Here is a 23,615-nt window from a genome sequence, read left to right as displayed (position 1 = left end):
GCCTCATCATCAGCGCCGTAGCCTGCGGCCACCACCTGCACACGCCCATGTTCTTCTTCCTGCTCAACCTGGCCCTCAGCGACCTGGGCTCCATCTGCACCACTGTCCCCAAAGCCATGCACAATTCCCTCTGGGACACCAGCACCATCTCCTACACAGCATGTGCTGCACAGCTCTTTTTCTTTTTGTTCTTCATCTCAGCAGAGCTTTCCCTCCTGACCATCATGTGCTACGACCGCTACGTGTCCATCTGCAAACCCCTGCACTACGGGACCCTCCTGGGCAGCAGAGCTTGTGCCCACATGGCAGCAGCTGCCTGGGCCAGTGCCCTTCTCTATTCACTGCTGCACACGGCCAATACATTTTCCCTGCACTTGTGCCATGGCAATGCCCTGGGCCAGTTCTTCTGTGAAATCCCCCAGATCCTCAAGCTCTCCTGCTCCAAATCCTATCTCAGGGAACTTGGGCTTCTTGCTGTTAGTGCCTGTTTGGCATTTGGTTGTTTTGTGTTCATTGTTTTCTCCTATGTGCAGATCTTCAGGGCCGTGCTGAGGATCCCCTCTGAGCAGGGACGGCACAAAGCCTTTTCCACCTTCCTCCCTCACCTGGCTGTGGTCTCTCTGTTTATCAGTACTGGGGCATTTACCTACCTGAAGCCCTCCTCCATCTCCTCCCCATCTCTGGATCTGTCAGTGTCAGTTCTGTACTCGGTGGTGCCTCCAGCCCTGAACCCCCTCATCTACAGCCTGAGGAACCAGGAGCTCAAGGCTGCAGTGAGGAGACTCATGACTGGATGCTTTCAGGTACATTAAACTGCAGGCCAATTACTGCCAATCACTTAAAATAAAAGTCATCTTTCATAAATCTTGTTGGTTTCATGTTGGAGCTTCTTTTTCTTAGTTTTGATTTTAAATATTTAGATGAATATAGAAATGTCGCTCCTTGTGCCATTTCTCATTTTGTTTGCCTCCGCCTTCCCTGTGGCCACAGACTGTGTCAATGAGGGGCTGTGCTCTTGGTGGCTTTAAAGGAACAAAAGCATCTCCCAGCAGGGTTTTCTGCAGAGATGCCCTTTTGTTGCCTTTTCTGGAGCTGCAGCAGCAATGTCTGTGTGCAGAGCTGGGGGCAGATCAGTGCTGGCACAGCAGCTGTGCCCAGCAGCAGCAGCAGCACTTGGTGTTGCCAGTGCTGCTCCCGTGGCCCTGCCCCGCTGCCCTGGTGGCCCTGGTGTTGCTGCAGGGCCTGAGTGCTCTCGGGGCCGGGCACAGTCCTGGGGGTGGCAGTGCCGGGGCTGCAGCAGGGACAGGCCATGGGCACTGCTGGGACAGCGCTGACGCCTCAGGCCAGGGCCTGGGGGCTCCAGGCTCCTTGCCCAGGCTCTCTCAAGAACACGGCCAGGCCAATGCTCAGCACAGAAAACCACTGTGATCAGCCCCAGAGTTGTGGTGTGCGGGCATGGACGTGAGGGAGCACTAATGCCATCAGCCCCTGGGGCCAGGAATGGCTGGGGGACGCCAGGGAAACCACTCAGCTTTGTCCTGGCCTCTGCACTCAGCCAGAAAGTTTGTTCCCATCAGCTGGGACTTTCCTGTCCCACTGCAGACGCTGTTGCTCAGAGCCAGGGCTGCCTGGCAGCCACCCCCAGACTGCCCCGAGCATTTCCTTGGCTTCACCTCTGCTTTCTTTACTCTTCCTGCTACAAATTTCTCCCTATTGCCCACCCCAGTTCCCACCCCTGCACACAGCTCATCCCTGTTTGTCCTTTCCTCTCTGGCCCCACTCCCCATTGCAGTTCCTGACTTGGCACCATGGGAACGGCCCTTGGGGAGCAGGATCATCCCACAAGTGCTGCAGGAATTGTCTGCAGGCTCCTGCAGTGCCTGGTGCTGCTCCCCTGCCAGAGGCAGCCCAGGCCAGGGGGGCACATCTGGGCTGCTGTGTCTGCCTGTGGGGCTCCCTGTTCTGGGCAAGGAGGAGGAGCTGCAGAGGCTCTGCAGGACTGACAGGATGGGCTTTGGGGCTGTGAGGAGAAGCTGAGGGACCTGGGCTGCTGCAGCTTCTGAAGAGGAGGCCCAGGGCTCCTCCTGCAACTGCTCCAAGGGTGGTTTCAGAGAACCACAGAATCAGCAAGGCTGGAAAAGACCTTGGAGATCATCAAGTCCAACCTGTGCCCTGCACTGCCTTGTCTCCCCTGAGCCTCCTCTTCTCCAGGATCAACAACCCCAGCTCCCTCTGCCGCTCCTCACAGGACTTGTTCTCCAGACCCCTCACCAGCCTTGTTGCCCTTCTCTGGACATGCTCCAGCCCTTCCATGTCCTCCCTAAATTTCGGGCCCAGAATTGGACACAGCACTCGAGGTGCTGCCCAACCAGTGCTGAGCTCAGGGGAAGAATCCCTGCCCTGCTCCTGCTGGCCACACCATTCCTGATCCAGGCCAGGAGCCATTTGCCTTCTTGGCCACCTGGGCACAGTCTGGCTCATGTCCAGCCTGCTGTCCATCAGTCCCTGCAGGTCCCTTTCTGCCTGGCTGCTCTCCAGCCCCTCTGTCCCCAGCCTGGAGCGCTGCAGGGGTTGTTGTGGCCAAAGTGCAGGACCCGGCACTTGGACTTGTTAAACCTCACCTTGTTGGGTTTGGGCCCTGGATCCAGCCTGTCCAGGGCCCTCTGCTGAGCCCTTTTATCCTCTAGCAGATCAAGCCTTGCATCCAGCTTGGTGTCATCTGTAAACTTGGTGATGACGGATCTCCTCATTCAGATCATATGTTAATATATTAAGCAGGGCTGGGCCCAGCACAGATCCCTGGGGGACAGCAGCAGGGACTGGACACCAGCTGGATGCAGCACCATCCCCACCACTCTCTGGGCCCAGCCTCCAGCCAGCTCTTCCATCTCCCAGCCAGGAGGGAACCTGCCCAAGCCGTGGGCTGCAGTTTTTCCAGGCAATGCTGTCAGAGACAGTGTCAAAGGCTTTGCTGAAGTCCAGATGGACACATCCACAGCCTTTCCCACATCCACAGCTGGGACACCTGGTTATAAAAGGAGATCAGGTAGCTCAGGCAGGAGCTGCCTCTCTTAAATCCACGCTGGCTGGCTCTGAGCCCTCGGCCATCCTGTGGGTGCCCTGTGATGGCTCTCAAGGTGATCTGTTCCAGAACCTTGCCAGGCACCGAGGTCAGGCTGACAGGCCTGGAGTTCCCCAGATCCTCCTTCCAGTCCTTCTTGGGGATGGGCTCACACTGGCACCTCCAGTGCTCTGGCACCTCCCTGCTGAGCCAGGACTGATGGGAAATGATGGAGAGCAGCTTGGGGAGCTCATCCACCAGCTCCCTCATCCCCCTAGGATGGATCCCATCCCATCCCATACACCTGTGAGCATCTGAGTGGCTCAGCAGGTCACCAGCTGCTCCCTCCTGGATTACAGGGGCCTGTTCTGCTCCCTGTGCCCATCTGCCAGCTCAGAACTCTTGTCCTGAGGATAACCTGTCCTAATATTGATAATTAATGCAAATAAGGTGTTAACTACCTCAGCCTTTTCCTTATCTTTAGTTACTCTATTCTCCACTGCATCCAATAAAGAGTAGAGGTTCTCCTTATCCCAGGTTTTGCTATTAATTTATTTATAGAAATGTTTTCAATTATTCTGCACAGAAGTGGCCAGGTTAAGCTCCATTGACCTTTCACCTCTCAACTTCTCCTTCTGAATGACCTAACAACATCCGTAAACACTTCTAGAGTTGCCGGTCCTTTTTTCCCCACAGTTCCCACAAAAGCTCCATGGGCAGCCAGGGCAGTCATTTTCCTCACCAGCTCATCTTTTGCCACACTGGGACAGGCTGATCTTTTCCCCTTAAGATTACATTCTTGAAATGTGTCCATCAGTCCTGGACCCCTTTGTTTTTAAGGGCTGTTTCCCATAAAAAATCAGTACCTGATTAAGTACTCCCCAAATCAGCATCCTAAATAGGCCAAAGTCTGCCCTGCCTAATTCCAGTGTGGAAGTTTTGTTGCTGCCCCTCCTTCTTTCACAGAACATTGAAAACTTGATCATTTCATGGTCACTGTGCCCCAGGCAGCCTCCGACCCCCACATCTGCCACCAGCCCTTCTCTGTTTGTGAGCAGCAGGAGACAGAGCTTTCCTTGAGAGTGGAGTGTTACCAAAAATTTGGTAAAACAGAAAAATCCTTCACACCAATGCAGCATTAAGAAGCAGCATTCTTTATTCAGCCGGATGCACGGGGGATAGCTCCTCCCAAAGCCGAGCATGCTGAGTGCAGGAAAGTTTCTGTTCATATTCTGTATTTTGCAGACATATTCATTGATTGTCCTGGACTAAACACACATCTGATAATCATTTCCCCAAAATCATTAACATATTTCCCCTCCCCTTTACCCATGCTCTCTTCTGTCCTGGGGGTCTCTCTGGTGGTCCCTGGTGGTCGTGGACCCCAATGTTCCCGTGGGCCTGGCTGAGCTGGCAGGACACTGAGGCTGGTGAACTTCCAGCTCCCCTTCTCACACAATGGACATTGTGTGGTTTCCATAGGCCTGGGGTTTTGGAGAACAAGCTCCAGGTGTGAGCTCACCTGGTGGAGACAATTTATCATCTGGTAACATGAGGTCACAGAGTGGGCTATGACATCACAGAGTGGGTTATGTGAGGTCATTGAGCAGCTACGACATCATAGACTGTCTGTGACAGCCCAGAGCCTGCTGTGACATTAGAGGGCATCTCTGTGACATCACAGAATGGATTGTGGCATCAGAGACCAGCTGTGTGACATTAGAGAATGGGCTGTGACATCCCAGAGGGGCTGTGTGGCATCCCAGGGGGGCTCTGTGAGGTCACTGGGTTGGTCACCCCGCCCCAACTCCCCCTCACAGTTTCTCCCAACAAGTCCAATGCTGTTCATGCCCAGCGGGGTCCCTGTCCCCCGCTATCCCCCCTGGTCCACCTGGAGCCACAGCCTCCACCAAAGGATGTTCCACAGGATCCAGCCCAGAGCCTGACACGGGGACAAGGGGCCAGGGCTGTGTGACCAGGACATCAAGGACGTGGATTATCCAGGTCCCTGTGGCCTGGGTTGGGGTCCCCAGGGCAGGAAAGATGTCTGGCAGCTGGAGCAGGCTTAGGGAAGGGCCTCCAAGGTGGGGCTGGAGCCCTTGGGCTGTGAGCAGAGGCTGAGGGAGCTGGGCTTGTCCAGCCCGGAGCAGGGAAGGCTGAGGGGCTCCTCATCCCAGCCTGGCAGTGCCAGCGAGGAGGGGATGGAGAACACAGAGCCAGGCTCTTCACCGGGGGGCTGGTGGGAGACAAAAGCCAATGGGTGGAAGGGGAAAGAGTGGAGATCAGCCAGGCCAGTAGGAGATGAAATGAGTCAGGCTGGTTTCAGCATTTCCTCAAACACCTGCCTGACCTCCCTTCTCCATCCACCACTGACAGCTTTGCACATCAGGAATTGTTTGAGCTCTTTTGCCCCCACTCCAGGACGAGCATCAATTGTGTTTGTATCTATCACAGAACCACATTTCCATACTAAAATCCATTCTAGTATGGAAATCACTTGTGAATGGTGGACTCATCAGACACTGCTGGGACATTGCACATAGCTCAGGGAAGAGCGTGATTGTTATTAAATTGTGTCCTGTTCAACCATGGTCTGTTGGCCCTGAAGAGAAACTTTCTGTGCCTCTGAGTCTCACCAGTTCCTGACCCCCAAAACACAAACCTGATGAGTTGTGGTTCCCACTCCAGTGGTGGCACTTGGAGCTCCCTCCATCCCCAGAACAGAGCTGCCTTGTCCCAGAAAGTCCCTGGCAATGCAGGGATGAAGGAAACAGGACAGGCTGTGGGGATCAGGGGCAGGGCACGGCCAGGGATTTGGGGTGGTTGTGAGCCCAGGGCAGGACCCGGCCCTTGGCCTTGGTGAACCTCATCCAATTGTCCTGGGCCCATGGCTCCAGCCTGTCCAGATCCCTCTGCAGAGCTTCCTGCCCTCCAGCACAGCCACACTCCCACCCTGCCTGGGCTCACCTGGAACTGCCTGAGGGTGCCCTCGATGGCCTCATCCAGATCAGCAATAAAGAGATTTCACTGACCTGGCCCCAGTCCTGAGCCCTGGGGACAGCCCTGGATGTGACTCCATTCCTCAGCTGCTCTGAGTGCCAGGGCTTGGATGAGGGAAATGGTGGGGAGGGGGTAGGGACAAAGTGTTACTGATTGTCAGCCATGAAGGGCCTTGATTTTCACATCTATTCAGACTGCATTAGGAGGTGCTGGGGGTCATAATCAATTGGACATTGCTGATATCAGTCTGTAAACAGAAAAAGAAAACAGGACAAAACCTTTCTCTCTGCAGTATTTTCAATACAGTATATTTACTTGGAATACACTTCTGAATTCTGTCTAATTTACCACAGAAGAATTGAGGATTTGATTTATTCCCATGGGCTTTTCTTTTTTGGGGATTTTAAAAAAATATTTATGAGTCTTTTCCCACTGAATTCCTGAACTGAAGAGCTCAGGAAAAAAGAGGCCTCTGGAGTAGGAAAATTCATCAGCAACCTCCAAGGGGCTGAGGATCCATCCCCATCAGAGCAGCAATGGCAGAAATGGGCAGAGCTTTGTGGCTGCCCCAGCTCTGGGATGGGCCCTGGGCCTGGAGCAGGAGCAGCTCTGGAGGGCCCCAAGGCTGGGGCTCTTGTGCTGGCCTGGGCAGATGGGATGGCAGCAGGGGCTGCAGAGCTCTCAGCAGCTGAGGCCGAGGGGAGCAGGGCAGCCAGGGAGCCTCCTTGTGCCTTGGGCAAGCCCCTTCCCCCATGGCTGGGGCTGAGTCCTGGCTGAGCTGCAGCTGCTGCTGTGCCCTTGGCAGGGGCTGAGGCCGTGGGGCCAGTGGCCAGAGCAGCCTGGCCTGAGCAGAGCTGTGGGGCCAGAGGCGGCTGGGCTGTGCTGGGGAGAGGCCCTTGGTGCTGCACAGAGCTCAGGGCAGCTGGCAGAGCTTGCAGGGAGCTGGGCTGGGCTCCGAGAGCCTGGCCCAGAAACCATCAGTGTCCATCTCAGCCTGGCTGAGCGTGCAGGGGCAGGACTCAGCCCAGGCCTTGTGGGGCAGGGCCAGCGCCTGTGCAAGGCATTGAAAACAGGCAAGTGCCCGAGAGAGGAGGCTGCTCTGTGCCCCTGGGGGCATGGACACAGCAGGGAGGGGGCCCAGGACATTTGTCAGCGCCAGCCTCTGTCCCCAGCCCTTGGCAGCCCTGGCTGCTGAGCCCAGCTTTGGCCTGGGCTGAGTTTGGCTGTGGCCCAGCTCCATCCTGCTGCGGGGCTCAGGGCCTGTTCCCGGCCATGGCCAGCCCTGGCCGGCCTCTCTGCTGGCCCAGAGGCCGGCAGAGCCCGGGGCAGGGCTGTCTGTGCAGCCCCACAGGTGCCACGGGCTGGGCAGGAGCTGGCAGAGGCTGCCCAGCAGGGAGGCCATGGGGCACAGAGCCCCAAGGCTGCCGTGGGCACCACGGCACAGGGGCCGTTCCCAGCCGCAATGCTCCTGTCCTGGGCTGGGCCTGCACAGGGGCTGTGGCACCATGGCTGGGCCAGCACAGGGCCACCAAGGGGCCACGCAGCCGCTGCCGGGGCTGGCAGCAAGGCCGGGCACAGACAAGGAATTGCTGAGCGTGGCCTGCGCTGGCCAGGGCTGACTGTGCCAAAGGCAGAGCTCAGCTGCCCTTGGGGGCTGCAGGAACACTCAGGAGCCCAAAGAGCCTCCATGGCTGTGCTGGAGACCAAGGCTGGAGCAGGGAAATGCAGGGCTGCTGCGCCATGGCGAGGCCATGGAATTCCAGCACACACCTCAGCTCTCTGATGATCCCGGCACCGTGCTGGGCCCTGTTTCAGCCTGGAGCAGAGCAGATGTTGATGGCACAGGAGCCCTGCGGGGCTGGCAGGGACCTGCAGCTTGCAAGGTGCTCTGCTCTCCCTCAGCTCCTCTCTGAGAGATGCAATCCCAGCTGGGCACCTCAGGGCACAAGTGGCACTGCCTGTTCGTGGGCGCACAGCTGATGTCTGCCTGGAAAAGGGCACAGGTGTTAATATCTGTTAATTTCATATTATACAAGTAAGTATTTATTATCTGGGTCATTTGTGTACTTTTTCCCTCCAGAAACAGGAATTTCCTGGATCTACTGGGTTCTTCTACTGATGGCAGGAGGAGAAATACTGATCTTCCCCTCTTCCATTGGCACCAAGATTCAGTGTAATATTTCATAACCCTCTTCCTTCAGGTGTTTCCAGTTCTCCTGATTAAATGGCCATGTCAAAGGACATTCCTTCATTTAGAGCAGCTGTATCAATGTCCTTCCCATTGCTCCCAGACTTCCTCCTGCAGCTGTTCTCTGGTCATCCCAATGCATCTCCTTTGACTGGCTTCAAGCTTTCAGCTTCAGGGAATTGCCCAATCTTTCAGAAGTTTAAATAACACCTTGGCCAGCATCCTATTTCCATTTTTATCTTTTATATCACCTCTTATGTGTTTGTCTAAAATCCTTCCTGTATGGCAATGCCCTGTGGATGGTGGACATGTCAGATGTTGCTGGGATGTCACAAGGAGTTCAACAAAGGGTTTTGATGTTTCTTAAATGTTATCATATTCAGAGTTTTTATGTTTGCCATGAAGAGGAACTTTCTGTGCCTCAGAGTCTCACCAGTTCCTGGTCTCCCAAAGGACACAAACCTGATGAGTTGTGGTTCCCACTCCAGTGGCTGCACTTGGAGCTCCCTCCATCCCCAGAGCAGAGCTGCCTTGTCCCAGAAAGTCCCAGGCAATGCAGGGATGAAGGAAACAGGACAGGCTGTGGGGATCAGGGGCAGGGCACGGCCAGGGAGAAGAATGACTTTTTCATTTGATGGAGCTGTGCCTTCCCTTGGCTTTGTTGGCTGACAAGAAGTGAACATCCCTCTGTGTCTCAGGCAGCTCCTTCTCCAGGGAAAGCAGGTGGGAGTTGGAGCCAAGGAGCTGAAAGCTGCAGGTGCAGCCTGGGCTGGAGGGAGCTCAGATTTGCACAAGGCTGCTCTGAGTGCCAGAGCTTGGATGGGGGAAATGGTGGGGTGGGGGTAGGGACAGAGTCTGATTGATTGTCAGCCATGAAGTGTCTTGATTTTCATATCTATTCCAACTGCGTGAGGAGGTACTTGGATTTAGAGTCAATTGGCGACTGCACTTATCAATGTATTAACAGTAAAAAAAAAAACTATACAGAACTTAAAAAATCTTTCTCACTGTCTTTTTAAATATATTGTATTCCCTTGCAATAGGCTTCTGAAATCTGTCTAATTAACCACAAAAGATTTGAAAACTTAAATTATTCCCAGAGGTTTGGCTTGTTAAGGTGTTCTGAATGTTAATGAGCCCTGGGGCACTGAATTCCTGAACAGAAGAGCTGAAGGCTGGAGAAGCCTCTGGAGCAGTAAAATTCAGCAGCGGCCTCCAAGGTGCTGAGGATGTCAGCAGCCCCCACTGAGGCCATCCCTGCCCAGAGACCGTGGGGGAATGGGCAGACAAGGAGAGCGTCCCTGGGGCTGGGGAAGCACAACTCAGAGGCACCAGCGGCTCCAGCTGGGAAATGGAGTGTGGGATGGGGCTGTGAAAGCCCTGCCTGGGCTGTGCCAAGCAGGACACACAAGCCCTGACCCCCATCCCCCAAACAACTCTCTCAAGGAGACATTTAAAAGGAATTAGAATTATCTGTGTACTCTGAATTGGATGCACTGGAGAAATACCAGCAAGAGATTCTCAGGAGCTCAAAACAACAAAACAGCCTTTACTGGGAACTTCAGAAAATCAGAGCAACTTTGGCAAAAGGTTTAATATGACATTCAGTCAACAAAAAACAGTTTTCAATGCATGAACTTGGCCCATTCAACTTCACAAACTCTATGCCTGTTCAATTTTAAGTTAATCAACATTTGCAAGAGGACAAAAATGGAAGAAGTAGACACAGAAAGAGAGAAAAATAAGATCTAGAGAAGCACACACAGAGCTACCAACTCCTGGATGCCAGCAGTGTTCAGATGGAAATTCCAAGAGGATTTAGGGTCAAGATGTGTCCTTGCCTTGTGCTCAGCCTAAAAACTCCTTGGTCTTCCTGGGCCCTTCCCCCAGGTGGGACTTGGGGTCATTTGGTCACTCAGGAGCTGGGCTGGGGCTCCAGAGGTGGCTGTGGAGCATTGCCTGTGCTGTGCCAGGGACTGGCAGCCACTGCTGGGCTGGGATAGAGGCTCTGGGGGGATTGGGGTTCCAGGGCAGGGCAGGGCTGGGGTTCCAGGGCAGGGCAAGGCTGGACCTGCCCCTTCCTCCCACACATGAAATGCTTCCAGCCAACAATCTCCTCCAGTCTCTCACAACAGGCAATGTTGGAGGTGAAATCCCGATTGTGGCCATGGGTGCCTGGCCGAGAAGGACAGTTCTTTTCCATAGGAAGGAAAGCCTCAGTTATTGGCTAATTTCTGGTCTGATTGCCTGGATTTTGTTTGGTTTTGTTGTTGCTTTGTTTCTTTGATGTGCCTGAAGTGTCCAGTCAGGAGCAGAGTGACTCTTGCCAAGGAACTTTGCCGTGCTGTCGCTGAATATTAAATCTGGTTTTTGGTGCTCCCTTGCTGGGGATTTTTCAGCGCTCTCAAGCCCTTGTTGGTAACAGGATGAAGGAGCCCTGGCCCAGGCTCTGGCCCTGGGGGACACGGGGACGCTGCCGGGGGGTCCCTGTCCCCCTGTCCCACCCCCCACAGCCCCGTCCCCCGTCCCCGTGTCAGGCTCTGGGGTCGATCTCGTGGAACATCCTCTGGGGGAGGCTGCGGCGCCGGGGGCGGGGGGACCCGGGGGGACAGGGGACCCCGCTGTGCACGAGCAGCGTTGGACTTCTCTGGGGGAACTGTGAGGGGGGGCTGGGGCGGAGTGACCTCCCCAGTGACCTCACACAGCCCCTGTGATGTCACACAGCCCATTGTGATGTCACACAGCCATCTCTGTGATGTCACACTGCTTCTATGATGTCACACTGCCCCTATGAAGTCACACTGCACCTATGATGTCACACAGCCCTGTGATGTCACACAACCCTGTGATGTCACACAAACATCACTGTGATGTCACATAGCCATCTCTGTGACATCACACAGCCCAGTCTGTGATGTCATACTGCGCCTATGATGTCACACTGCCCTTGTGACAGCACACAGCTATCTCTGTGGTGTCACACTGCCCCTATGATGTCACACAGTGCCTATGATGTCACACTGCCCCTGTGATGTCACAGAGCCATCTCTGTGATGTCACAGCGCCAGCTCTATGATGTCACACCATGATGTCATACAGCAGTGCTGTGATGTCACAGAAGTCTGTGATGTCACAAAGTCACCGTGTGATGTCACAGGATGCTCTATGATGTTACACAGCCACCTGGTGATGTCACAATCCACTCTCTGATGCCACAGAGCCACCCTCTATGATGGCAGAGTCTGCTCTGTAGCCTCACACCCTACTCTGTGACATCACAGCCAGCTCTGTGATGTCACAACTCCCTCTGTGATGTCACAAAACCCTCAAGAACTCAGTTACATTGAAACACTGAAGTTTCTTGCACTTTGAAGAGATCCCTGCCAGGGACACAACTGAGAATGTGTGGAAGGAAAGCCCAGAGCCCCAGTGCTTCAGGGCAGGTGAGAAGCAGCCCTCGACATGCCAAGGTGGGCAGGTGGTCCCCAGGAGGCCCAGCCAGCCAGGACTGGTCCGTGTTCCCCTGGTTTGGTGGTGATGCCTTGAGAGGCCACCTAGAACAGAGCTAGACAGTGCTAAAGGAATAAAGCAGGTGTTTATTAAAAGGCCTTCAAGGGATACACCTGGGGCAGTACAAGAGCCTGGCCCTGGCTCCATCCTAGATGGAGTCCAGGTCACGAGTTTTCCCTGGGGCAAACAGGGAGATTTGGTCTGGCAGGATGTGTAAAACAATCTGTAATATCTACTTGTTCTCACACAGAGCACTTGGCTGCAGGGACACATTCCCATCATTCCTGCCCAGGTTTCAGGATTCCAACAGTGCTGTCTTTCCCCAGAGCTGTTCCTTCAGCTGCCTCGGGAGGGCCTTTTGGCCTCTGGACCCACACTCTGGCTCCATTATTAGCACTGCTGGATCCAAACCCTTTATCTCCACCAACAGCAGTGATTTGAGGTGGATCTCCTTTTTTCCCAATTGTTTTAAAAACTGACAATATCAATAATTGTGCTACCCTGTCATGGGGTTGAATAATCCAATCTTGTTCACTATTGTTTAACACAATTCCTTCAATTTCTCCTTGATAATCTGCATCAGTTCCGCCTCCCATGGCATGAGCACTTTGCAAGGCCAAACTCCAGTGAGCAGTTATCGAACCAAAGTGTGCTGGAGGAATCTGGATTCCTGTTCCTGTGTTGTTAACTCTCATTTGCTTCTGATTTATCCTAACTAATTCCAATGCATGAAGGTCCAGCCCTGCAGCCTCTGGGCTGGCCCTGCCAGGGCCATCACAGCCAGAACAATTTCCCAGGCAGTCCAAGTCTCACTGTCCATGGCTATATTTGCAAATTGGGAGCAGCCGTGCACAGCCAGGGGGTTTCCATTTCCCCAGGGGGCCATTGCTAAGGGCATGGAGCACATCTGGGAGATGGCTTCTCCATGGGGACAGGTTCCCATCCCCTCATTCTTTTAACTGCTCTTTTAACAACCCCTTCACCCGTTCAACCAATCCTGCAGCTTGTGGATTGCCTGGGACATGAAAAACCCAGCAGCCTTAATCACTTTATTTCTCACAAAACAGACAAAGCATTCTGCACCACAGTATCAGCAAATCCTATAAAAATAGCCAATTTCATCCCTTCCTCCTTTATTCATTGTATGCAATCTTGCAGAGTTTACCACTGACATTTGGGTCTTGGCCAATCCTTTTCTGTAGGGTATTCAGTGTCACAGTGAGCAGCCAAAGCTGACATATTAGCATTGTCAGCATTATTTCACATTATCAAATTTTAATTATACAGATATAAATATAGATTATTGGGTTATATTATATATAACTATTATTATTAATTTTATTATTATTATTATTATATCGCTTGCACAAAGGAACCTGAGTTCATGATTTAAACCTTCTTCTGTCGGTCCATGTGGGGATGTTCCAACAACAATTTTTCTTTCTGTTGGTGCTGTTTTCAATGTGTTGTTACCAAAATTCACCCTCATCTTCCCAAACACACAAGTTCTTTTCCTTTTCCCATATGCAATTTTTGGATGCATTTTAAGACATCCAGGGGTTCAGCCTCTTTTAACCGACTGCCCCACTGCTCACACGGTGCTCCCACCTCAGCCCACTCCAGAGCCAGGGAACTCCAGGGAAGGGCTTCCCATCTGGGAATTTCTGATGGGACTGATTCCTCACATTTACATTTAAAAAATGAAATTTTGTGGTGATCTGGCCAGACTGTGCCAGTTTTGTTTCACCAGTGGGCAGGGTCAGCACCAAAGACACAGACACCAACTGAAGGAATCAGTGTCATTGACTGTAGCTCAAAGCAGCAAAGAATCACAAAAGGAGCAGCTCAGCAATGCACCCAACCATCACCACCAAAGATTGCAGCAGTGATTAAGAAAGATCCAGCCCCAGTTACCCTCAGGCTTTACCATCCCCCAGATCCACACAGCAGCTGGGGAAGCTGTCACAGCCAAGGGCTGCAGAGCCACTCCTGGACACTGGCAATTCCTGCAGGTGCCTCCAGCCACAGGTGAGGCTCCAGCCCCGCTGTGAGAGGGCCCAGCTCTGACAGTGCTGAATGAACAAACTGACAGCACTTCTGGTGCGGGAACATCTGCTTTCATCCTCCTCTTGGCTTCCTCCCAAAGCCTGGCCAGGGCCCCAGCAGGAACCAAGGGAGGTGACTTTGACCATTCAGCCCCAGACAAGGCCAGATGTCGGATTTCATGGCCTTGTCTGGCTTCTAAACACAGAAAGGTCAATACATGTTTCACTAATGAGTGGATACATCTATCACAGTGCTAATGACCATGCATATTTCATTAGTGAGCAGATCCAAAGATAACCTTTGGCTGGAAGGTTCATCCAGAGGCCACCTTTGGCTCAGGGCCTGTTGTTCAGGCCTCACTCAGGGCTGTTGTCCAGGCCTTGGCACTTCAGGGACGTGGTTTAGTGCTGGGCTCGACACTGCTGGGTGACCGGCTGGACTGGATGAGATCAGAGGTCTTTCCCAACAGAAAGGATTCTGTGATTCCATGATTCCATCTGCTGCATTCAGCCAGGTCCATGTTAGCAGCATTCATTTGCTCAGAAAGTCTCCTCTGGCCCAGCTCTTGTGGCCTGAGGCTTCAGCTCCTTCAGCTCCTGGTGCTCAGCTGCTCATGCTGAACCAGACGACTCGGAGAGAAGAACACAGTCCATCCAATTCCTTCTGGCACACGGAGAGGGGAGGCTGTGGAAACAGGAGCATTGTTTGCTGTGGCCTCCTCTCTGCCCTTCACGCCTTTCAGCGCTTTGAACCAGCCAAGAGCTTTCTCCAAGAGTGCAATGGAGCAGCTGTTCCTGCTCCCAGCTCTGGCTCTCTCCAGTCTCTGACCTTGCCTGCTTTTGTCCCTCTTGCTGTGCCCTCTGCTCCCCCAGGGCTCGGTGGCTGCTGCCCAGGACTGTGGGACTGGCACAGATCCCGTGGTCGAGACCCTCCTTTCTCTGCCCTTGGAGCTGCCTGGGCACAGCAGCCTTTTCCATCTGGAAGCTGCCCATGGACAGGGAGTCCCCAGCTGCGTTCCTTGCACAACCTCCAGGAGCCCAGGGCTGCCATCTCAAGTCCCTGCTGGCCCTGGGGGCTCCCAGGTGGGCACAAGTGGGGCAGCAGAGCCAGCAGGGAGCCTGCGAGTCTCTTCCAGCCCTGTCTGCTCCGAGTTTGGGCCTTGGAGCCTCAGGTGGCCAAAGGCAGCTGCTGCTGGTCCCTCTGTGTGCCCGTGTTCAGCAGTGCTGCTCCATCAGTCTGTGCCCAGCAACGGGGAAAAGCCTCAGCCCTGCAGGGCCAGGAGCTGCCGGGCTCTGCCTGAGCAGCTCAGCCAGAGGGAAGGGAGCTGCTCCCCACGGGAACCAGGAGCAAAGGGCTGGAGCACCTCGTTCTGGGGCACAGCCCAAATTCTGTGAGGGAGTAACAGAGTTATTCACGTGCACGGGTGTGTCAGCACTGCAGGTGCTGTGCCTGCAAACACATGGCTCGAGATGTGCAAAAGAGTTCTGCAACTCTTGGCTGGATCAGGATGTCCGCAGTGCTGAACTCCAGCTTAGTCCAAAGCAAACACTTTACACCTCTGCTCATATCTGCTAGTTTTTTTACATCAGGGTATCCAGAGAAAAGTAAACAGAGGAGTAAATACTTTCATTGTTCATCAGAAATGTATCTCATTTGCTGTACATTTCTTTTTCAGGATGTGTTATCTGCTCAAAAAGAAAAAAGAAAAAAAGAAAGGAAAAAATGAGAGAAATATGAAAGAGAAAAACAAGAAAAAAATGTCTAGTGAAAATCTTCTGTAACTTTGGATTAAGAGGTAACTGATCTTTTTAAAAGGAGAACTCATTTACTTGGCGCATGTTCTGATGGCCTGGATCCATCTTACAGAGTGACCTCAGCATCCTTTTTCTAAAGATTTTCGGTTTTGTTTCCAATATTAAGATTTATTTTTAAATTGGAGTTGAAGCAATAGGAGGATGAGAGATGGATTGAGCACAACTGTGTCTTGAGGGCAAAAATATTGCAGTTTGAAACTTGGACCTAAAGTATTGAAAATGAAACTTACAAATCCCAGTGAATTCTGTGACAGCAGCTTTTCCTGTAGGATGTGCAGCATCACAAAGACTTCATCAGTGGGGTTGGGGGTGCTTGGAGCTTTGTCCTGTGCCATTCTGGGATGTCATGAACCAGGACTTCACCTGCCACCAGCCCAGCTCACCCTCTGCCACCGCAGCTCCTTGGGCCTTGTGTCCCCAGAGCAGACACAAAGTGTTTCTGCTGCTCCCCCTTTGCACAAATCCACAGAGAGATGGGATTTTTCCAAGTCTCGTGTCTCCACTGGGCCATATTCCCAGAGAACCAGCAGCACATCCTGATGAATACGGTGAGTTACGTGGATGGTTGTCAGCTCCACCGCCTGCCTAGAAATCCTGAAACTGCTTCTAAATGCTGCTCCTTCAGCTCCTGGACACCTTCTCACACAGAGCTGGGAAAAATATCCCCTGGCCAGCAGCTAAAAGGTGAGTTATGCCAAAGTTAGAGCTCTGTGGGAAATCTCTCTCCCTCCCTGTCCTTTTAATGTATCTGTGCATGGGGGTGTGCATGGATGTGTCTTGTATGCAAAGGAAGGAGCGTGCAAGCAACGTGATTGACACTGTAACTGTCCATGCTATTCCATACCCATGGCTACAGAGACATTCTGGAAACCCTGGCACAGACAGGGCCTTCTGTCCGTGGGTACAGAGACATCCAAGAGCCCCTGGCACACATAGAGCCTTCTGTCCGTGGGTACAGAGACATCCAAGAGCCCCTGGCACACACAGAGCCTTCTGTCCATGGGTACAGAGACATCCAAGAGCCCCTGGCACACACAGAGCCTTCTGTCCATGGGTACAGAGACATCCAAGAGCCCCTGGCACACACAGGCCTGGCACACACTGGCCTGGCAGCACAGGTTGCTTTCCCCACAGACTGCAGGAGATGAGAACACAACATTTGCCAGCACTGACTCAAGCCACAGCTGCGGGTGCTCCCCATGAACCTCAGCTCTGGCACCACTGTCTGCCCCAAGCTTCAGGGGCTGCAGGGGGAGCCCGGCTGGGCTCTGCCCTGGGGCCATCCTGCAGGGACAGCTGCAAACAGGGAGCATTCCCTTGCCACCAAGAGCCAAGCCAGGGCTGCAGGGCAGCTGCTCCAGCCCGGACTGCACTGCTGAGTGCTGTGCTCTGGGGCTGGGGCTCCCCGCACAGGGCACTGGACTGGTGTGCCACAGGAGACAGAGAAGCTGCAGCTTCAGCCTAACTGAGGTGGGTGCATGGGCTGGGAAGAGTGGGGAGGCTCAAGGGGATTCACAGAGCTCATCCTGCTGCAAGGACGAGGAAAAGGGAGTGGGAACTCAGCAGTGAGGAGAGCTGAGGGCTGCAGAGCAGCTCTGAAGGACACTAAAATCCCACGAGACCTCTGAGACATTGCTGCTCCTCAGCCAGTGACAGGATGAGTCCCTAAGCCTGGGGCTTGGCCTTCCTCATGGTGAGGGGCACCAAGGAAGGCAGCAGTGTGATGGAGACTGCCATGGGCTGGGAACTCACTGGGGGAAAAGAGGGAGCAGTTGGGGAGTAAAAGGCAGGTGGGAGAGAGAACTGTTCAGAGAAGGCCTGAGCTACAGCTCGAGCAAGCTGAAAAATGCCATTTGGGGTCATCCCAGATTGATTTAATTTCAGAAGTTATTGAACAAGTTTATTTTTTGGGTGGTAGCACGTTTTCCCTGGGAGGTGTACACTCTGCAAACTTGAGCTGTGTTGCTGAAATGCTTAAGCAAGGCTGGGCTGCAGGGCACACCATTTCTTCTTTGGCTGATTCTGGCACGGTGCTGAGCTCCAGCAGAGCCCTGGCAGAGCCCAGAGCAGCCTCAGCACCCGCAGGGCCCGGCTGCAAGGAGAGAAAGCAGAAAGCGCCCCTCAGCTGAAGGCTCCTGTCCCCTTGTCCCAGCCGCCTGCGGTGCCCAGGCCATGCTGGCCGTGCCCAGAGCGGTGCCCAGAGCTGCCCATCCCTGCTGCCTTTGGCAGCAGAGCAGGAGGGCAGGACATGTGCCCAGCCTGCAGCCAGCCACGGCACATCCAGCCCTCAGCAGCTGCCCGGAGCAGGATGCTCCTGTGCTCGCTGCCATCTCCCCAAAGCTCTGATCCCACCATGCCAAGCAGACGGGACCCACCTGACGCCATCCCCCGCTGGAAGAAAAGCTGGTCCCAAACGATGTCCTCAGCCTTCTCCAAGGGCACGGCCCATCCACGCCACAGCTGCTCCCAAGCACTTCCCCATCCAGACTGGACCCCACCTAGAACGCTTCCTCTAGAAAAACACACAAAAAATGATTGAAAATAGATTACAGACAAAAAGGGAAACAAGAAGAAAGGTCAAAATCTTATCTCTGTCAGGGGCTTGAGGAAGGCCCAACCCCTGCATGCCAGGGAAAACCCCACCCACAGGTGAGGGAAGCCCAGGCTTTCTCCCTTCCCCCTGCACTGCCCCCCAAAATAACGGTGATCCCAAAGCAAACAGGGGCAGTGGAGCAGCCCAAGCCCTTCCTTGCCTGCAAAGCAAAGCAGCCCCTGCACAGGTTCTGGAGTCCCACCTCTGCTCCCACCATGGGGGTTGGTTTGTGTCGGGCTGGCTGCCCCAGCCCAGCCCCAGCCCGGGGCACGGTGGGTGCTGGGGGCTGTTGGCAGGGCCAGGAGCCCACTCCCATTTCGTACCCACCCCAGCCCATGCCCCCAGCCCTGCCAAAAGCAGCCTGGCAGCCGACTGAAGGATCAGCTGCATCCGCCCCAGCAAAGGGGGAACCTTTGGCTCCCAGCCAGGCTGAGCAATGCCCAAATCTGGGAGCATCCCCCTGCGTGTGGACTCATCTGCAAATTCCCTGTGGGGCCTGGCTTTGGAGAAGGTGCCAGAATCCAAGTCCATCATCTTCAGCTGGCCAGGCCGAGGAAGAGATTGTCATCCTTCAGGTTGTCCTTGGTGTCTCCAGCAGCAGCAGCCCCACCTGGTGCAGCTTCTCCAGGGGCTCCTTCTCCTTCCCTGGGGCCAGACCAGGCTGTCAGGGTTCTGCCCAGGGCCCCAGCTGTCAGGGAACCAGGACAAGCAAAACCCGGGGGATGGTGGCCACCAGTGCTTGCCACACCAGGTGTCCAGCTCAGCTCCAGCCCAAGAGCTGCGTGTTCCCTTCTGCTGACCCCTGCTCAGAGCTACAGGCAGCACAAAACCTGTCTGGTTGGCTTTGCCACTGATTGCCAAGAGATGTGTGGAGCTGTTACCTGCCAGGCCCCTGGATCCAACTGTGCATGTGGATCTCTCCCATCCTCTAGGGCAGAGGAACACCCTGCACCCAAGGATCATGGAAAAGCTCTTCTAAGGACGGCCTGTCCAAGGGCTGCATGGACAAACACCTCTTAATGACATCCTGGCACTCTGGGGAGAGAAACCAGGAATCACCAGTCAGTTGGAGAAGTTGCCCCCCTGTTCCCATGCCCAGGCCATGCTGGGTGTGCCCAGAGCTGGGCCTGAACTTCCCCATGGATTCTCTGTTTGGAGGAGAGCAGGAGAGCAGGACTTGTGCCACCTCCTCAGCAGCTGCCAGAGCGGGATGCCCACGAGCTGCTGCTGTCTCCCAGCACTGGTATTGCCCCCGTGGCCCGAGATGAGGATCCACCTTGAGAGAGCCGTCGTGGGAACAAGATCCGCCCCCAGATGATCTCCTGGCCCCTCCTGAACGGGTGCTTGCCCATGACCAGGTGGCACAGCAGGAGGCCCAGGGACCAGATGGTCGCTGCCTCGCCGTGGTAGCGTCGGTGGTGGATCCACTCTGGTGGGCTGTAGGACAGGGTTCCTGTGGAACACAGACAGAGTTCAGCAGGGGGATGCTGCTGCTCCCAGAGCCTGGCCCCAGCACCCCTGGGCATGTGGGGGCTGCCCCAGTGGCACACGGGGTGACCGCTGCCCTCTCGCCAGCACCTGGGACTTGTGTACAGACTCGGGGCTGGAAAAGAAGCCACTGGTGCTGGAAGAGGGCAGCAGAAACCCTGGGAAGGCCCAACAATGACACACAAAAGAAAAACTCATCCAGTGGTGGAGAAACCCACTCGACTCCCTGCCTGCACAGCCCCCCAAAAATGTGAACAAGTCAAGGCAAACACGGGGAGCAGAGCAGTCCAAGCCCTTCCTCGCCTGCACACAAAACCGTCCGGGGCACGGGGTCAGACCCCCCTCTCTGCTACCCCCATGGGGGTTTTTGTCGGGCTGGCTGCCCCAGCTCCAGCCCCAGCCCAGGGCACAGTGGGTGCTGAGGGCTGTCAGCAGGGCTGGGAGCTGGACCCCCTCACACCCCCACCCAAATCAACCTGGCTCCAGCATTAATCCCATCCCAGCTGCAATAGGGGGAGCCCCGGTGCTGCACCCTGGCTGGGCCATGAGATGCCCAGGAGCATCCCCTGGCAGGGCTCACCTGCAAACTGGGTGTAGGCTGTGTCTTGGAGGAAGGCGCCACAGCCAAAGTCGATCAGTTTCAGCTGCCCGGTGGCCAGGTCGAGCAGGATGTTCTGGGGCTTGATGTCCCTGTGCAGGACCCCGCAGCTGGTGCAGTGCCGCACGGCCTCCAGCACCTGGCGGAACAGCCCCCGCGCCTCCTCCTCCGGCAGGAACCTCCGCTCCGCCAGGAAACCCGACAGGTCCTGGCACCGCTCCGGGCGCTCCAGCACCAGCAAGAAGCTGTCGGGGAGCTCGAGCCACTCCAGGAGCTGAATGACACCAGCGCAGCCAGAGGCCACCTTGTCCAGCAGCACGATCTCCAGGGGTGCGCTGGTGCCGTCGGGCTGCGGGAGGAGCGCGATGCCGTCAGTGGGGCTGAGGCCGTGCCGGGGCTGGGGAAGCCCTCAGCCAGCCCGGGATGCTCTGCATGCCCCGCTCAGCCCACGCCCGCTCTCCCTGCAGGGCTCCCGGCAGCTCCCACCCTGCCGGGCCCCGGCTCATCCCCACCCGGCACGGCCCGGCTTCTGCCGCTGGCCCCGCTCACTCACCAGCTCGCCCCAGTGCCGGATGCGATCCCGCGGCACCCTTTTGATGGCCACCTGCGAGCAAGGGAGAGCAGCGGGTTCAGCTCGCCCCCCGCCTAGCCCAGCCCCATCCTCCTCCTCCTCCTCCTCCTCCTCCTCCTCCTGCGCCCGCCGCCGGCCCCGCCGCTCACCGGGGCGCCGTCCGAGAGCCGCGTGGCCGCGAAGACGCTGCCGAAGCCGCCGCTGCCCAGCAGCGAACCCAGCCGGTACCGCTCCTGCAGGGCCTCCTGCGCCTTCCCTGCGGGCGGGACGCGGCTGTCAGCGCTCGGCCCGGGGCCAGGAGCGGCCCCCGAGCGCCCCCCGAGCGCCCCGGGCCGGCCATCCCCAGGCGTTCTCTGCTGGCAACGGGACAGCGGCGGCTCGGGGCCGGCGGCCGCGCTGCCGAGCGGCGGAGCTCGGGCCGGGGAAGCCGCAGCGGAGGCGGCGGCATCGGCCGCGCCGCCTGTGTCCTCCGCGGGGCCCGCGAGGAGCCGGGGCCGGGGCCGGGACTGGAGCCCACGTCGGGGCCGGGGCCGGGCTCGGGCCAGGCGGAGCCAAAGGGCGGCGATGCCGCCCCAGCCCCAGGCACTGATGCCCGCCCAGCAGCGCCAGCGCCAGCACGGCCAGAGCCGGGCGGGGGCGAGACTGCGGCGGGACGGCCGGGGACAGGGACAGGGACGGGGACAGGGACAGGGACAGGGACAGTGACAGGAACAGGGACAGGGACGGGGACGGGGACGGGGACAGGGACAGGGACAGGGACGGGGACTGGGACGGGGACGGGGACAGGGACGGGGACAGGGACGGGGACGGGGACGGGGATGGGGACGGGGACGGGGACGGGGCATCCCTGCCTGGGGCCGGGGGCAGGCTGGGGGCATGGCCCGGCCCGGCAGGGGGAGAGGGAGACTGGGAGAGGAGGGGACAGCGGGAAAGGGAGAGCGGGAGAGGCTGCGGGACAGCGGGAGAGGGAGAGGAAGAGCAAGAGGGACTCGACAAAGTCGCTTCTTTTTCTGCTGCAGCCGCTGCTGCTGCTGCAACTGTGGCTCTGCTGTGTCACCATGGATCCTCTGTTCCATGAGGTTCCATGGTGTTGCCATGGTTTTCTTGAATTGGCAGTGTCACAATGGACCACTGGTTCCATGAGCCTCCGCTGTGTCACAAGGGTGTGCTTGGTTCCATGAGGAACCAAAAAGCTCTGCATAAACATTGAGCAACATTTGTTTAACACACTTGGGAACATCTGTTGGCATTCAAAAGGGAGGTTAAAGGTGAGAATGGCAGCAGCAGCTTCCATCTGCAACAGAGATCCAGGGAAAGGACAGGGACAGAGAATTCAGCTGAAGGGCTCAGAGAATTCTGCTTCCAGAGATCATTTCTGGCCACACTGTCCCTTGTAGAAAGGTGACACCATTCCAGGCAGCCTGTACTGAGCAGGTGCTTCCTGAGTGGTGTTTGTTGTTCAGGAAACCTGCTCAGGCTTTTCCATTCCTTCCTTACAAACAGGAAAAGTTTTCCTGGGCCTGTGTGCAGGCAGAGCCCTGAGGAGAGCAGGTGGGACACGGTGCAGTGGGCTGGGATATGGAGCTGCAGAGCTCAGGGACAAGGTTCTGCTGCAGGGCACAGGGATGGCAGTGCCAGGTGGGCCATGTCAGACGTGGTGAGGCTGGGGCTGAGGAGCAGCTTGTCCAAACAGGGTCAGCCCTCAAGGGGCTCATTCTTCCCCGTGCCCAGAGCTCCCAAGGAGACATTCAGCATCAAGGTCCGCTTCTGTCACCTCTTCTCTGAACTGAAAAGTTCAGAGTTTGTTTGAAAACCACCAGACCTTGTGCTTGTAGGTGCCTTTAACCTGCCAGCTATCTGCTGGGATCTCAACACAGCAGAGAAGAGGCAGTCCAGGAGGTTCCTAGAGTGTATGAGGACAACTTCTTGTCACAGCTGGGGAGTGAGCCCACCAGGGGAGGGACTACCCAGACATGCTGTTCACAAACTGGTGAACTGGAGAAGGGCTGGTAGGACATGTGGGGGTTGGAGGCCATCTGGGGCACAGTGACCATGAAATTACAGAGTTTTCAGTATTTGGTGATAAAAGGAGGGGCATCAATACAACTTGCACACTGGATCTCCAGAGGGCAGACTTTGGCCCATTAAAGAGACTTATTTGAGAGTACCTTGGGAAGCAGCCATTAAAAACAAAGGGGTCCAGGAAGGGTGGGTGTGCTTCAAAACAGAAATCTTGAAGGCACAGGAACCGATTATGCCAGTGTCCTGAAAGATGAGCGGACGAGGGAAACAGCCGGCCCGGATGGGCAAGGAGTGTTACAAGGACTAAAGAGCAAAACAGAGAGTGTATCATCTTTGGAAGGAGGGTCAGGTTTTGCAGGAAACCCTTCAAAGGGTTGCTAGGCCACATAGGAAAAAAACTAGAGAGGCAAAAGCCAACTTAAAACTCCATCTGGCCACTTCTGTAGAGGTCTATAAAAATATATCTTTATTAATACATCAGTGGTAAAAGGAAGGGCAAGGACAACATCTATTCACTATTGGATGTGGTGGCAAATGCAGTCACTAAAGATAGGGAAAAGGCTGAGGTAGTTAAACCCTTCTTTGCCTCAGTTTTTCAATGAAAAGAAAGGTTGTCCTCAGGACAAGTGTTCTCCTGAGCTGGCAGATGGGCACAGGGAGCAGAACAGCCCCTGTAGTCCAGGAGGAAGCAGCTGGGGACCTGCTGAGCCACTCAGATGCTCAC

At 55.5% G+C, this 23,615-nt stretch overlaps 1 protein-coding gene and 2 pseudogenes across 1 annotated transcript; 1 reads left to right on the top strand and 2 right to left on the bottom strand.

The window, feature by feature from the left end:
• Positions 1–23,615, bottom strand: part of LOC128820667 (uncharacterized) — a 2,212,279-nt pseudogene that overhangs the window by 465,631 nt on the left and 1,723,033 nt on the right.
• Positions 1–23,615, top strand: part of LOC128820669 (uncharacterized) — a 1,091,286-nt pseudogene that overhangs the window by 345,038 nt on the left and 722,633 nt on the right.
• LOC128820650 (serine/threonine-protein kinase pim-1-like) lies at positions 18,768–21,546 on the bottom strand (the record flags this gene model as incomplete). The annotated part of the gene is made up of 5 exons (XM_054001454.1): positions 18,768–19,247; positions 19,489–19,665; positions 20,281–20,647; positions 20,852–20,902; positions 21,019–21,546. Coding segments are annotated over 5 exons (1,230 nt in total), but the record flags the coding sequence as incomplete, so codon positions are not given.

The sequence above is a fragment of the Vidua macroura genome, chromosome 30 (assembly GCF_024509145.1).
Source record: "Vidua macroura isolate BioBank_ID:100142 chromosome 30, ASM2450914v1, whole genome shotgun sequence".
Classification (NCBI taxonomy): Eukaryota; Metazoa; Chordata; class Aves; order Passeriformes; family Viduidae; genus Vidua; species Vidua macroura.
The sequence above is the reverse complement of the archived record's forward strand: the minus strand, read 5'-3'. Positions and strand labels throughout refer to the sequence as shown.